Raw genomic sequence first — 15,277 nt, forward strand, 5'->3', positions numbered from 1 at the left:
TGTTACCCAATTTCTCCACCTCTCAATGTGCATACCATACAAACCACATATTCTCCACTTCTTAAGTGCATACTCCATGATATAGACATTTACCTATTTACTACAACACACTCAACTTTATTTCGAACTCAAATTTCGTTGGATAACAATTCAGATAGAATTACTATGGACACCCATAATCTCAAATTTTCATACAAGATGTACTCAAAATTACTAAGGACAAACTAGACCATTTTTCGATTATTCCACAACCAATTCATAATTTCTTATCACAACAGCCACAATTCAAACAACAACACAATACCCATCCAACAATGCAACCACTTTCTCAATCCATAACTCAAGCAGTTCTCTAGCCAAACAAACAGAAACATTTCCAACCAAAACCTCGATAGTACCTACTACTAAAATCTGCAGAGAAATCCTACTACACAACTCGATCAAACTATGCAAAAACCATGGTTCAACCAAATCCCCAAAACAGAAATAAATCAAAAGTACTTCAGTCTACAGTTTCGATTCCACCCCAAGAGCAACAAAGTTTAGAGTTATACCTTCGGTAATCGACTGCAACCGGGCCAAACTCACTGCCGGAACTCTACTGGTGAGGAGCAGATGGTTTCGATGCAATCATCCCAACAATTCGTGATCGGTTTTCTTCTACAGATGCAATGAAGCCTAGACGAAGCCCAGAAGAGCTGAAAACGTGGCCGTTAATGAAGAATACGGCAGAGCCGTGGCTACCCAAAACTCAAATCAGTCAAAACTTAATCAAATTCTAAAACTCAACACACCGGCATGTAGACCAAGACGGGACGATGAAGTTTCATACCAGACGCAGCTTAACCGTTCGCCGGAAGTTGCAGAGGTAGCCGGAGAAAGCTCGAGGCTTCCCGCCGTTGCTGCTCCATTCACCGTCGGTGCATGGACGATCTGAGGACGTATGGAGGTAGGCAACAACGAGACAAATCTGTTGGTGGCCGCGCGCCGTCGTGGGGTGGCGGGACAGCGTCCCTCTGGTCGGGTTCCTTCTCGGGTCGCTGTGGCGTCCGGGTCAGAGCTCCCAGCTCTCTCTCAGAGAGACTCTCCCTCTCTTTCTCTCGTGTTTTCAGGAACTGATCCCCATCCTTGATCTGATCAAGGAATATAAATACCCAATTTAAATTGTAATCAAGGGCTAGGATGAAGCGGTGGATGGATCAACAGATAGGATTGCACCGCAACAGTTTCTTTTTATTTAAATGAATTTCCATAATCTCCAAACTTCGGGTGTCCGAAAAATTCTCCGAAAATTCCCACGAACTCGTCATGACGTATACTTTATTATCCAACTCCTAAATCGAGGATTTCACATTATGAAAATTTTCAAAAATATTCTCGAGCACTTGAATGATTATTGAGATCGCTAAACAATTTGTCACACAATCCCCACTAAGCTCGATACATTTTTCTGGGGCTCACACTCTTCATTTTAGAGGAGCCGGATCTATTTTTTATAATATATATAGCTATCATCCATATCAACCACGTGCACAAATTTCAGTCTATAAAATTTTAAAACTCTAGTTTGGCGGTAAATAATAGTTAGGGCAAGAAAACGTGGGAAAATCAAAGGTCTTTTTCTTTATATTAAGGATGCGGTATGACAGTGACAAAAATGTAAATCGATGAAAATTTCATAATTAATGGAGGAGAAGCAAGATCCCATAACTCCTCGTATCTCCAACAGAAAGAGATCCAAATCATTCATACACTAACGTCAGATTTTTTTCTAAACAATTTTCAATAAGTTATTAAATATAATTATTATGCACATAACTACTATTATGACAGAAATAACCATAAGTAGCAAATATATGTCATTGAATATAATCATTGTGCACATAACTATTGTTATGACAAAAATAATCATGAGTTCCAAATAATGGTTACTAAATATAATGATTATACATATAACAGCAAATGTATATAAATAATATCAGTATTTGTAATTAAATGTAATTATTATACGTCATCAAATGTAATCAACTGTAGTCAAACATAATTATATATTATATAAGGTAATCAATGTAATTAATATGACTATATGAGCATAAAAAAAACAAATTGAGAAAACATAACTAAGAAAAAACCAGATGATGAGAAAAGAAAAATGAACGAAACAAAACTAAGGAACACTAAAAACAATGCCGAAACATAGGTTGAAAATTTAATCGGTGCCAAGGAACACTGCCGCTGATCATGTCGTCACCATGTTGTCCATTTTGTAAACAAAACGTGAGCTTTCTATCTTCACTGACAGGTTTTCCACATGCATAATTTTAGCTGGGAGGTAATTCGATATATAGCGGAATTGAAATCAGTGACAGAGTTAAAGTTTTGAAGGTGCAAATGTGTCCATTCATGTTGTGCTCTAGGTAGAACAATGGTATTAGTGAGCAAATCGATGAGCCAATCTTCAAAAAGCTCAAGTGGGTCTTTTACCCATCTTTTAGGCTCTTCATAAGATGATGACACAAGAAAATCATAACCTTGGCGCGATCTTGTATAGATGACTTATTGTCAACTTTGATGGCACCTCCAAGATTGTTAGCCATAAGGTGAATTTCAACATTAAGAACCCAACTAAAATAGTTCTTGCCAAAAAATTCAAGAGGATCAAAGTCCAATTTTGTCAGATGCGTCATCTTTCCACAAAGAGAAACGATGAGATATATCAGGATCCATAAGTATTAGAATAGTATATATGTTTTATGAACAATGATAGAAAATTCATATACGAAATAGAGGTTTTGAAGTGTTTATAAATATGAACAATGGATCCCATAGGGAAAACACGAGAAAAACATTCGTGTGATATCTGTAGAGTCATCTAAGACCACTCAGTTAGCTGACTCGAGTCTTGACTACTAGAACAATGGTTCTCAAAGTCAAATATGTAAATTGTTTGATTGCATAAAAAAAAATTGACGTTCATATGTAATAGGAACAAAGATGATAAAGATTAAACACATATATCTGTTATGCAATAATTTAAGATATATATGTTATATATAAAGCAATTTGTTAAGAATGAGAGAAAAACTCATACATCGATAGCCTTGGTCATAGGCAACTATGTTGCACCATAGGCTTGCGGATCATCATGGAGTTTAAGGAGAGAAAAAAATAAGAGCAAAAGTGTGGTGATAACATGTTATAAACTAGAGAATAAGAGAGATAGAATTGACAGGTAGAATATTGGATGAGGTAGAAGTGTGTATTATTCATTCTCATGGTCCTCTTTATATAGGAGTTGGGTTTACATCATATGGACAAAAAAGATGAGATTTATGTGGACAGCCACATATTTATAATGTTTACAACAAATTTACTTTTTTTCTTTTTTAAAGGGTGGTGCTATTCACACACCTCTTTTCTCTATTCACAAACCCCCTCTATTTTTCTATTACTTTAATTTAATTATTTTTTACAAATTACCCTAACTACCCTCATTTGTAATTTTTTTTTCTTTTTCTTTTTTATATTTGGCAAGTCAATCATGAATCAAGCATCATTATACAATAAATCAATTTTTTTTACCTATAATGAAGGAAAATAATACGTTCATTAAGTGAAATTAATAATCCAAATGAATCCAAATTGCAAAGATCTTCCAAAGTAACACTGATTTTCTGCAGTAAATATGGTTTTCCTCTTACACTTTGATTGTTAGGTAGAAATGTACTAGACCTAATTCAACATTGTGAAGAGAAAGCCAATCCAATAGCTAGTTGGTTATTTAGAGTATTAGTTACAGTTACTAAACTGAAACGTATAAATGGTTGGTTGATGAGGTAGCAGTTACAAAACCATAATATATCAAATTGATTGGAATCTTGTGTAATATTTTACCCTTATCTTGTGAATGTAATTGCTAATTAAGAAGAAGAAGAAAAATAAAAAATAAACAAACGTGATTATTGGCAAGACAAAATGTTAACTGTCAAAAGTCCAACACTTAGTGTGGTAAAGTTTAGAGCTCAGATGAAAAATCACTATGTGACTGAATTTGGGAATTTAGGTATGTCCTGACTGCTATATAGAATTGAAGAAAGGTATAAAGCATATCACCTAAACTAAAGGAGATCCAAAACCTCTCACATCTGCTTCAGCAATGTTAATTCAAGATACCATTCCTAGTGTTTTAGCCATTGTTCCACTGGTGGAATTAAGTTCTATAAAGTGGTGATATGGTTAATTTGTTCAATCCTTAATTTAATCTATGTCTGGTGTAGTGAAAATAGAAAACAATTATAAGAATGTATTATGCAAGGCCATCATAATCAAAATATGATCGAACATGCAATTGTCAACAATAAGAGATTATGATTTAGGAATGATTGATTTGCTAAATAGAAAAAAGAAAAAAGAAAAAAGGAAAGAAAAAAAAAGAATTGCAAGAAAGGGTAGTAACGGTAATTTGTAAAAAAAATTTGAATTAAAGTAATAGATAAATAAAAGGGGTGTGTGAATAGCATCACCCTTTTTAAATAGTTCAACATTATAGAGAAGTGACTGTCCATAACATGGAGGCCAATATTGTGATTATAACAAATTACCTCAAAAATGATCGTTCATTACCCAAATTACAGAAAGTTAAAAGTCGTAACTTGTGTAATTTTCTTCACTAGCACAATTGGATACAAAACGCACGTCATATACCAACTTTGGACTATTTTTATTCTTTTGGTAGGAGTTCACATAGTTTATACAGGATACAGCTGTATGTAATATGATCATTGTCTTGGTGCTAACTGCTAAGATAGGACTTGGAAAGTCCAGCACTTAGAAGGCACACTTAATTATTTGGGAATCAAAAGCACACCAAAGCAAATAATAGTAAACTTTTTTGCCAATATCTATAAGACACTGGCAATTTAGTTTGCTCGAGGTTGATTATTTTCATCATGCAGTAGTATTCTCTTCACCATCTTTTGTTCTGATTCGCTCCAAGGGTGTTTTTCCATTAAGATTATGAGCGAAGTAATTCTCGACAAATTTTTCCATTCCTATTTTCCCAGGAGATGGTGGCTTCTGAGGATCTCTCAGGGCGGTCACAGGTCCAATTTCTGACTCAAGTTTGGGCATGAAGAACATAGCAATTGAAATCCTTTCTTTCTCTGGGTTCACAATTACTCTGTGCTCAATACTTTTATAAAGCCCATCACTCAGAATCTGCAAAAAAATGAACCAAATTAGGACGATTACATTGTATGAATTAAGCAAACACCAGCGTGTTTCAATTGTTGCTCCTAACTAACTGTTATATTTCGGTCAGAATGTGTATTTTTCTTTGTTAAAATCTGCACATGGTTTGCTGTTAGAGAGATTATCTCATTGCCGAAATCAAGATCAGTTGACTTGATTTGGGGAAGGAGATAGACTTGATTTAGGCAATGGTGTGCAAGATTTCAGATCGAATCAATATCAGTTGACTTGATTTGGAAAAGGCAAAGGACCTGATTTAGGCAATGACACAATCTCTAACATTTGGTTTGGTTTTTCTTTTGGTCTGATTTCGTTTGCTTCTTTTATGACGATACTTAATTGGCTGCACACGATGGATAGTTGTATGGCCCAATTAGGGTTTGACACCTATATCCTTTTATTTTTCATTTTATATATTGGTATCGAAAACTCTCTCCTCTTTCTTTTGCTCAAAGATTTGAGATTGTATTAGAGAGAAAGAAGAAAAATAACAAAGAAATTATTGGAGGACGTCCATGTGGTCAGACGTGGGCAAGGAGGGCTGAGCCAGCCGGCGGTGTTCTAGTGCTACCAGTTTGCGGTTGGTCTTTAGAAGGAAAACAGGACAGATGTGCGGTTCCGGGTTGCCATCAAGCCACATCACCCAATGGCAGCTAGAGGGCAAGGTTCTTAAACTAATAGCGTAATGCTATCTAGCTAGCTAGGGTTTTTATACGTAATTTCTTCGTTTCTCTGTGTGTGTTTGTTTGGGTTTTTTTTTTTTTTTTTTTTTTTTTTTTTGGGGAGGGGGATGGGGGATCGAGCAAAATGAAGGGTGAAGAGAACAGCATCACAAACCTCTAGAATGTCTCCAACATTGACAACAAAGGCACCATGGTTAAAGATCACAGGGAACCAAGCCCCATCTTTTTTAATTTGAAGGCCTTGAACTCCATTAACCTGGTGGAGAATAGTGATGCCACTACCATCAGAATGAGGCCTGAGGCCACCAACTAGCCCTGGTTGTGGGCAAGGAGGATACTGAGTCATCCTCAGTGACTGCAGCCCATCTTGAAACAACTCTTCCATCTCCTCCATCTTCATCTTTAGAAGTTTTCCCATGAACCCTAAAAGGGTCCGGGCAATCCTTTGTAATTCCAACATGTACCACTCCAAGGTATTCCTGCACTTATAGATCAAATTCGACAGTACAAAGACAGCTAATCAATAAAAAATTTTGTTTCAAGTTTGTGATCCAAACAGAATTAGAAATATATCATGTCATACATTAATATTAATCTAATTAGCCAAAGCATTAAACCCTAAATTTTTAAGGTAGAGAGAGAACCTCAGGGATGTAGGGAGCTCTGGGAAAAGATGGGGTTTCCTTCTAGGGTTGGTAAACATGTACAACCTGTTACCCCAGTCGAGTTTTTGATCTTGGGATTTGACAACAGTTCCATACCCTTCAACATCACCTGGCCTTACTTTGTATCTCATTTTCTCTTCCAAGGGAAGGTTGAAAAATGCCTCTAAATCTTGCTTCACTTTGTCCAGTAGTGCAGAGCTAACTCCATGGTTAACCAACTGCAAATAAAAATTAAACTTAATGTATGCAATGCAAACAGGACCTTCAACTCGAAAATTGTGTTTTCCTGCAACTACGCAACTTAGTTCAACGATTAGATTGTTTATTCTTTATCTTTCTGTGGAAGAATCGTCTATTCAAAATAACTTAACCAAGTAATCTATAATAATAATAGATCATCTTAATACAAACTAATGCACTTTGTCACATAAAATTGAAATGAAGATGATGGTAAATGGCTAACAATTTTTAATTTTGATAATTTTTTATAAGATTGGGAACTAGAGAATTATGCTTCCTGTTATTGAATTAAATGTTTGAAATAAAAGAGTCTTCAAACTTTAAATTTGTGCCCAGCACAATTTGGTCTAGTGACATAAGTCTCTCATTCGTATGTAAAAAATCGTGAGTTCGACTCATAATAGATTAGTTATTGTATTTGATAAAAATAAAAACTTTAAATTTGACGGAGTCCCGCTTTAAAATCTCTTTCTGATCTCTCGGTATTATATTTATGGATGAATATAAAAACAAAGTAGCTGCATAAGGGTTACACAAGAATATTATATAGTTGAAAAGAGATCACCAATTATATGATTTTGGTAGGAAAAAGGTGGACAGAAATAACCTGAAAAATTCCCCATTCTTTGCAAGTTGAGTGCAACTTTTCAAGTTCATCTTTGTTTGCAGACTGATTGATTAGGACCAACTGTCTCATGTCAATGGTGGGGATTGTGGCAAGGATAGTCCCATCAGAGACCGGAGACTCCTGATCTGAGATAACATAGTTTTGGGGGACTTCGATCACTGAATCATCGGTGATGAGTTTCTCAATACTACTGACTCCTGAGTCATGATGAGAGGGGCCAAAGCTGCTTCCTGGTTTTGATGATACCATTTGTCTAGTGATGGAGGGTATAGCTAGGTTGGTGATGATGACACAAAGCAAGGCTGGGGTATTTATAGCCAGATCCTTCTCTCTCTCTCTCTCTCTCTCTCTCTCTCTCTCTCTCTCTCTCTCTCTCTCTCTCTCTCTCTCTCTCTCTCTCTCTCTCTCTCTCTCTCTCTCTCTCTCTCTCTCTCTCTCTCTCTCTCCCAGTCTGTATGTACGTTTTTATATTTGGCAATTGTATTAGTTACCTTAAAGAAAACTTAATTATCCTATTTTGGGGGTAGGTGTATCCGACTTGAGATCTCTTGATCACATTAATTGAGAACTTACAAAGCAATGGAAAATTAATCAAAAGGAAAAATCTTCCCTCACTAAAGCCTTGCAGGGATACTGATAATCATAATTAGTAATTTTTCATGCAAATAAAACATGTCGATGCATGTTTTTTAAAAATACTTCCGTACTTCGTATTTTTAAAACGAGCTCGTTAAGTTTTTCATATTTTTATAATATGTTTCACCCTCAAGGAAAATCTGGGTGAAGAGAAATCCCCTCAAGGTGAATCTAAGTGAGGAGAAATACCCTTAAGGCGTGATTCTGTGTGAGAATTAATTCTCTAAATGCAAATCTGTATAAGGAGACTGGGAGAGAGAGAGAGAGAGAGAGAGAAATCTCCTCAAAGGGAATATGGGTGAGGAGAAATCTCCTCAAAGCGAATTTGGATGAGAAGTATTCCCTTCGAGGAAAATCCGAGTGAGGAGTGGAATTCAAGTGCTGAGAAATTATCTGAAGACGAATCTAGACAAGGAGAATTCATGATGAAGAAATTTCAATAACTCATTCACTTCATCTTTCTCAATTATATTAAAGTTTCAGACAAAGAGAACATACTATTGGGTTATTATCCTCTTACAGGGGAAAACAGTCGGCAGCTCTAAAGAGATCCATAATTATCATGTTCATTACTACAATTCGTATTATATGGATCATGTCTTGGTCTGATTATTGCTTTTTCATAAACCAGTGAGAGGCTTTTCAACTACCTAGAGTCTCTTTTTGGATGTAGAAGAAGTTGACATTCATATGTATTTATATGTAATTCCAATAAATTGACTCTTTTAAAAACGATATATTTTCCCCTATATCCCCGATATTTCTAATATCTCTATTTTTCAAAGTTCTTATATATATATATATATATATATGTATATGTAGATACAATCCTGCTCATATTCAAAAAAAACTAAACTTGCTCATGCACTCATTACAGCAAAGTAAAATTACTTTTTTATTCACACGGTTAAATTGTCGTTGCACGTTCGTAAAATTTGCATTGAAATTCATCAACCCTTGCCGAGATTATTGAACCACCATTGAAGATTTTGACTAATAATTTTGTTACACAAACCATGTAAGAAAGGAAGAAATATACGGATATACCCAATAACAGAATATCATCGATCCGTGTCTGGCAAGTAAATTTACTGCTTGCTTGTCGCTTAACTTAGTTCAACTTCATAGACCTGGTTTACCAGGAGGCGTGGACAGTATTGTCCACCATATAGCTAAGTTCGATCGAAAAAGAGTCCTAGATTTTTTAGTTAGATTACCAGACACTTAATGTAGACGGAAGAGGAGTATGTAATTAGCAACAGGCTCTGATGTCCAATGTTGATCATTTAGTGACGGAAGAGGGACAGAGGGTCACTGTACCTTGATCTGGATTCTGGCACTTGAACCTTTATAGTTTAAGGAGCTAGCACATATCTGATTTATGCATGCATATGTGTGTTACCAAGTAAACGTATAATTAAGCAACCTCTGACCTTTTCATCTTCTTTAATGAATTATTAGCTATGATTTCAGTTGGCTAAAGTCTAAAGATGCTTTTACCAAGTAAACTGCAGAATTATGGTGAAATACTTGCAGCTGATCATTCAAGATAACCTACCCTGTGGTCCGTTGGGTAACTGCGTTTTGGCTCGAGAGGGTGATACTTATGCTCCGGGTGTGGGAGATTTGATGAACAGCTCAAGAAGCAAACCTGCCCGAAAACTATCTATGAACAATTCATAGCACAGTTGAATTATATCCGATTCAACAAGTGTAACTGCTGGAAGATCAATTCATGTACTAGCTCTATCTACTTTCTTTTCATTTGTTTAAGTATTAAAAGTTGACAACCAATTTATGTATTGCAGCAACATTTGAATCAGCAATGACGCTGTAGAATCCCTAGTTCCAGAAAAAGCAGATAAATATAATAGAATATCAGCTACCCTAAACTTTTCTAACAATTATTTACGGCTATATTATGCACGTGATTATATAAGCTTAGTTCATAATCTGGACAAATAGTGAATCGTTTTATATATCATAGTGAACAAAACGTGCTTAATTCATAGAGTTCAATTTCCATTTCGTTATATATCAATGTCATTCCCTATCATGTCCATGTTATTTTATTTTTATTTTTTAAAACACCATCATGTCCAAGTTACTTAGGTGTCTTGGTTGGAATTTAAGCATATATATCAATGTTCATTAACTGTATTATTAAAGTAAAACCAAATGAACCACGTTTTTCTTTTCTGTTTTTTTTTTTTCCAATTGTTATCTAAAGTTGCAAGAGTAGCATCAAGATTGGGGAACATTCTAAAGTCAATACAGTGAAACCGTCATGGATGATGAAAAAAATTGCAAACTTGTGCGTAATGGATGAGTTGGTATCGATGGTTATATGTATGAGAATTTATAGATATGACACTTTTGGTAACTTTCTAGTTTCTACGGAACTTTAGCATATCAAGAAAGAAAAAATAAAATAGCTATCATGCATTATCAACCACGTGCACAAATTTCTGTCTTTAAAAATTTTAAAACTCTCGTTTGGCAGTAAATACAAGTGAGGGAAAGGAAACGGGTGAAAATCAAAGGTCTTTTTCTTTATAACTCCTCGACAAAGATGAAAGATCTAAATCGATGAAAATTCCATAATTAATGGAGCAGAAGCAAGATCCCATAACTGCTCGTATCTCCAACACAGAGAGATCCAAATCATTCATATACTAAAGTCGGGTTTTTTCTAAATAATTTTCAATTCTTTGAGCCATGCCGTATGTAGGGGACATGGATCAGGCTTTCCTTCTGCAATTGCCCTTTCAGAAAGGGAATAGAACCAACCATTTCTCCATTTAAACTGCAAGCCATTAGACAATCTCCACAGTAAGCAAAACTTAAATAAACTCACTGAGATAGACATAGATTTATGCCTTTCAAAACTAATATTTATGACTTGAGCGCATCTCTGACCTCTTTGACTGCAGTAGGAAAGTGGGCAACAGCTCGTGAGTATGCACATAATCTATCCTCCATGGCTCCTTCAAATACCAATCCCTTCTCAGCTGCTGCTGCAGTGGCAAGCTCTGCAATGAGGCTGGAAACCTGAAAGCATAATATCCGTCAAGCTTTATACTCCTGGAACTTCATATGGACTCAATTCTGTGCTAAACTAAAAGTGGCTCCATGTCACCGTACCTCATTATGTACCGATTCTTAATGAAATGAAATACATATCAAGTCTTAACGCAGTGTTTAAAAATTCAGTCATATTAAAAGTAACCTAGTTATTCTTGTTCGCCATGATATTAACCGATAACAATTTATCATTGAAAGAGACAATTACTAGCCAGCCTAAATCATATAGAAGTCATTTAGCTGGATGTAACCCAAGAAAAAAAAAACCCAAACCCTGATAGAATATAATTTTGATCACCTAACCAAACCCACAAAAGCTGGCTCAACTCTTAAAGAAATAGAACTACGACACAAATCCAAACTTATTCGAAGGTAACACTACTAGACCCAGCTAATGACCACCAGCATCCTATAACAAAACCATATTACTGGAACTAAACCTCTAAGGCATGTTAAAATTAAAAAAAAAAAAAAATCATGATAATGATGAGAACAATAAATGCAAATATACTAGTATTTCATTTTATATTGTTCAAATCACATTTTAATGCAACAAAACCTCTAATTCTTGTGAGTTGTTAACAGGAAAGTCACGCATATTGATAAAGTAACAATCACAGCAAAGGAAGCAACCTTTCAATTGTACTTGTTGAAAATCAACAATCTGATATCCCTGTAATCAAGGAAGTAAAACTCAAGGAATTGTAACCTATTTTGTAAATCTGATTAAGAAGACTTCTGCTCTACCCAAGTATATGCTAAAATGAAATTACATTCCTTTGGTACTTGAGGAAAGCATTGAAGCAGGTGATTGTCACATTTTCAGGCCATCTAAATGATCATTTGATTCAGTTGTAGACTAGGAACATAGACATAAAACCATGCATGCTTACAAAAGGACAGTGTTATGAAAAGCAAACATTACCAAAAAAAAGGCGCTCAATCACTAAGTGTTACCCTATTTGATTTCAGTCATGCCATAAAAAAGATCAATCTCTCTTCACAATTCAGAAATATGTAGCTCTGTTCTGTTCACTAATATCTTTGTAATTTCATAAACTTACTATTGACAGTCAATTCAGGATAGACAAAAGAGATGGACAACAGGAAATATCCATTCTCTTCAAATGGCATTTCCCAGTTGATAAATGCTTACATATTGCATAAAGAAGTCAAAGTTATTTGTTAGTCATGGAGCCAATTTTCACCATCATCTTGCTGAAGGAAGAAGGTTGATTTTATTCTCTTTTTTCCATCTCAAAGGAAAGTGATAGAGTAAAGAATGCCTACCTCAGAGCGGTAGTCTTTCTCTACACCACCTACAGTTGTTCCTGGATGACGAGCTCCAACAAGCATAAATGCTGAAATCCATATCAACTTTTCCAACATCTGCTTCTGAAATGCTTCCTTGTCAAGAACCTGCTTCAAATTTTGGTTCATTAATACAATGCTTCAGAATTATTAATTTTGACCCCATACCAAAGGTTAAAAGCTAGAACTTGGCAAACCCATTACTGTGACTTCCTCATTACCAAGAAATGACTAAACAACCCCACTTCCCACAAAACAACAATGGGTGAAGCAAAAAGGAAAAGAGGTTATATATAAGCTTTTTTTTTTTCTTTGTTAACCTTGCAAGTGAGGCCTCCAGCATGTAATCTGTCAGCTACTGCAGATGCCCACTTCCCATATGATGCTGTCAGTCCTTCAGGATTGGTATCAGTTATTCCATCAACTGGAGGTTCTCCCAGCTTGGAGACAGCAAAATATGCTAACACTTGGTTCGCATCACCAAGACCTTTACTTTCAAGCCATGGTTCCAGCATTCCGTTCTGGAAAAAAACCAAATCTGCCAAATTGTCAAGTCCATTGTGTCACATGCAAACCCATAAGGAAAAACCCAAAAGAAATTTTGCAAATGAAGAAGATGATTCACAAGATATGTAGTTCTTCTTTTTCTGGTTAAGCAATAAAACTTCACAATGACAAAGACCAAGTTACAACAGCTAAACATGTGTTTTATAATTTAACAGAATATGTTGTGAAAATAAGCAAATTTGGTGTCAACCAGCAATAAAATAACAACTAAGCAAATGGTAGGAAAGTGTTGTCATGAACTCCAAAATTTTAATCAAAATAAAAACAGTATCGAGTAAAGGCAACAAATAATGATAAACGAATGGACCAATCTAAAAGAAACATAAAAGAAGTCGGAGGACAAATCCTCAGCGACACTGCATTCTATGTCAATAACAAGAACATAGAAGCCAGGTTCAAAATTTAGTCTCAGAATTTGAACCCACATGATTGCGGTAATACTATAATAGTCACGTTCACAAAATTATGGCAAGAACAAACACTTTGAGCAAGGTAAGCCACAAAACCTTCTGTGTATCTGATAAGGACGACCAAAGAAACAATCCAGAATTCTAGGGAAACAAAACTGGTGTTTACTAAGCTGACCGCAGAGGTAAAGCACACACAAGAAAAATCTAGACTTCCTTTACCATCATACTTGGTGTTTTAACTTTTGAGCTTCTATCAATCAAGCCAATCCTAAGCAAACAATGTCTGTCAGCAAAAAAGCTATAATCTGCTGTATCGACTGAGAGTACTTGAGACCTTCACCACAGACAGGTCCTAAAGCCAAAAGGATTTCATGTTTAGCAAAGAATCAGGTAAAAACTGGGATAGAAGTAAACCAAACGATTAAGTGTTCATTAACAAACACAGGTTATTAATAATCAATCAGAAATTCAATTACAAACACCTGAATTTCAATCAAACAGCTAACCAATCAATCCAGTCTATAGAGATAGTCTTACCGTTCCATCTGGGCCTTGGAGTGGACTCAAGAACAGCCTCGAGATCATCATTTCTAGTACAAACCATTATTGGGCCTTCAAAGTCAAGAGGCACAGGCTCTCCTCTTTTGACCAGCAAGTCATCACCATTGCCCATGTCATTTAAGGCCTTCCCAACCCTTCCGGCGCCGACTATGACTGCAGGCACCACCTTGGTTTTGGTGGATATGGAAGCCATGGCAGTGGCTGTGGAGGCTTTGGCTCTAATTCTTAGAGCGAGTCTCGAACTGGGTTTTGTCGTGAGGTGGAAGAGAGTGGAACTAGAGAGTGTGAGTGTCATGTTGGCCATTGGTGGGAGTGTCGGAGAGGATAGATGTCATGGTGACACTCCTTGGGCTTTCAATGAGGTTTTGTTTCACGTCGCCCACAAACAAGAGGAGAGGTGAGAGAGATGGGCCACTCGTTTTGCCAGAAACGATAGCGTCTGCGAAGATAAATCAGGTTCTACATGCCTCGTGGCAAATTTTATTGCAGATGTATTGGTAAATACTAAATACTGGTCACTCTTTTAGAGATAATTAAAACATGTCTCTCCTCTATCTGCTATTTAAGCGTTTAATTTTGACTTGTCTGTCATGGAATGTCTTAGAGGGACATTTAATTTTTTTTTCTTCTTTTTTCAAAAACACAAAGAAAGAAGAATATTACTTCGCTAACCAGGTCTAGTTAGCCTAAGTTGATTATAGCTAGTAAGGATTTTTTTAATGTTGTTTACACACCTAACAGAGAAGAAGAGTTCCATTTTAACCTGCAGGTCCTGCACCTCATCAACTCGCATTTTTTTAAATTTTACTCTAGTATAAATTTTAATATATCTTTTTCTGATTGATTACAATTCCAAGCTCATGTAGGTTTGAGTGCACCTGACCACTAGTAATCCTAATTCCTAAACACCATGACCTCATTTCACATTCTATTCTGAAAGACTGAAACTCTCTTCTCTCTCACCGCTCCCAAAACGCTTTTCTCTCAACCTTCTTCTTTGATCAAACCCTGCTCCACACTCTCGACCTCTCAATCCTTTTTCTCCGATCAAACCCTGCTCCCCTCTTAATATCAGGTTGAAAATAAATAAACCGGACCCAACCCGAAACCGCACTAAAAAAATGGTGCAACCTAATTAAACAGTCCAACCCATTTAAAATGCGGCTGTGGTTTGAATATGGTCTAACCGAAAGAAGCTGATTGGTTGCGGTTTGGGCCTAATACTGCACCATGCCTAGGCCT

General features: G+C 36.0%; 2 protein-coding genes across 4 annotated transcripts; both read right to left on the reverse strand.

Annotated features, from left to right (window-relative positions):
• Positions 1-4,701: 4,701 nt before the first annotated feature.
• On the reverse strand, positions 4,702-10,425 carry LOC112186212 (protein SRG1). Of its 2 annotated transcripts, none has more exons than XM_024324579.2 (5): positions 9,661-10,425; positions 7,446-8,507; positions 6,578-6,816; positions 6,088-6,412; positions 4,702-5,217 (listed from the first exon to the last, which is right to left on the reverse strand). In XM_024324579.2, exons 2-5 carry the CDS (start codon positions 7,713-7,715, stop codon positions 4,948-4,950), a joined length of 1,104 nt encoding a protein of 367 aa, XP_024180347.1. In that variant the 5' UTR covers positions 7,716-8,507; positions 9,661-10,425; the 3' UTR covers positions 4,702-4,947. The 2 variants fall into 2 exon arrangements, with proteins under 2 accessions (XP_024180347.1, XP_040369095.1); XM_040513161.1 differs by having other exon boundaries at positions 6,578-6,819.
• Positions 10,426-10,633: 208 nt separating this feature from the next.
• On the reverse strand, positions 10,634-14,503 carry LOC112186213. 2 transcript variants are annotated; one of them, XM_024324580.2, is made up of 5 exons: positions 14,012-14,503; positions 12,818-13,035; positions 12,477-12,605; positions 11,022-11,153; positions 10,634-10,908 (listed from the first exon to the last, which is right to left on the reverse strand). In XM_024324580.2, exons 1-5 carry the CDS (start codon positions 14,337-14,339, stop codon positions 10,795-10,797), a joined length of 921 nt encoding a protein of 306 aa, XP_024180348.1. In that variant the 5' UTR covers positions 14,340-14,503; the 3' UTR covers positions 10,634-10,794. The 2 variants fall into 2 exon arrangements, with proteins under 2 accessions (XP_024180348.1, XP_024180349.1); XM_024324581.2 differs by having other exon boundaries at positions 12,818-13,018; positions 14,012-14,215.
• Positions 14,504-15,277: the final 774 nt, after the last annotated feature.

Source organism: Rosa chinensis, chromosome 2 (genome assembly GCF_002994745.2).
Source record: "Rosa chinensis cultivar Old Blush chromosome 2, RchiOBHm-V2, whole genome shotgun sequence".
Taxonomy (NCBI): domain Eukaryota; kingdom Viridiplantae; phylum Streptophyta; class Magnoliopsida; order Rosales; family Rosaceae; genus Rosa; species Rosa chinensis.

What these genes read in the sequence shown, in the direction of transcription:
- LOC112186212 (XM_040513161.1), bottom strand. Translation starts at nt 7,715, where the DNA reads ATGGTATCATCAAAACCAGGAAGCAGCTTTGGCCCCTCTCATCATGAC. An exon ending in AAGAATGGGGAATTTTTCAG is followed by an intron (nt 6,820 to 7,445) that starts GTTATTTCTGTC and finishes AATTTTTATTTG; the next exon opens with CAGTTGGTTAACCATGGAGT. An exon ending in ATGTTGGAGACATTCTAGAG is followed by an intron (nt 5,218 to 6,087) that starts GTTTGTGATGCT and finishes ATTTTTTTGCAG; the next exon opens with ATTCTGAGTGATGGGCTTTA.
- LOC112186213 (XM_024324580.2), bottom strand. Translation starts at nt 14,339, where the DNA reads ATGGCCAACATGACACTCACACTCTCTAGTTCCACTCTCTTCCACCTC. An exon ending in TCCAAGGCCCAGATGGAACG is followed by an intron (nt 13,036 to 14,011) that starts GTAAGACTATCT and finishes ACAATTTGGCAG; the next exon opens with ATTTGGTTTTTTTCCAGAAC. An exon ending in CTGGAGGCCTCACTTGCAAG is followed by an intron (nt 12,606 to 12,817) that starts GTTAACAAAGAA and finishes AATTTGAAGCAG; the next exon opens with GTTCTTGACAAGGAAGCATT.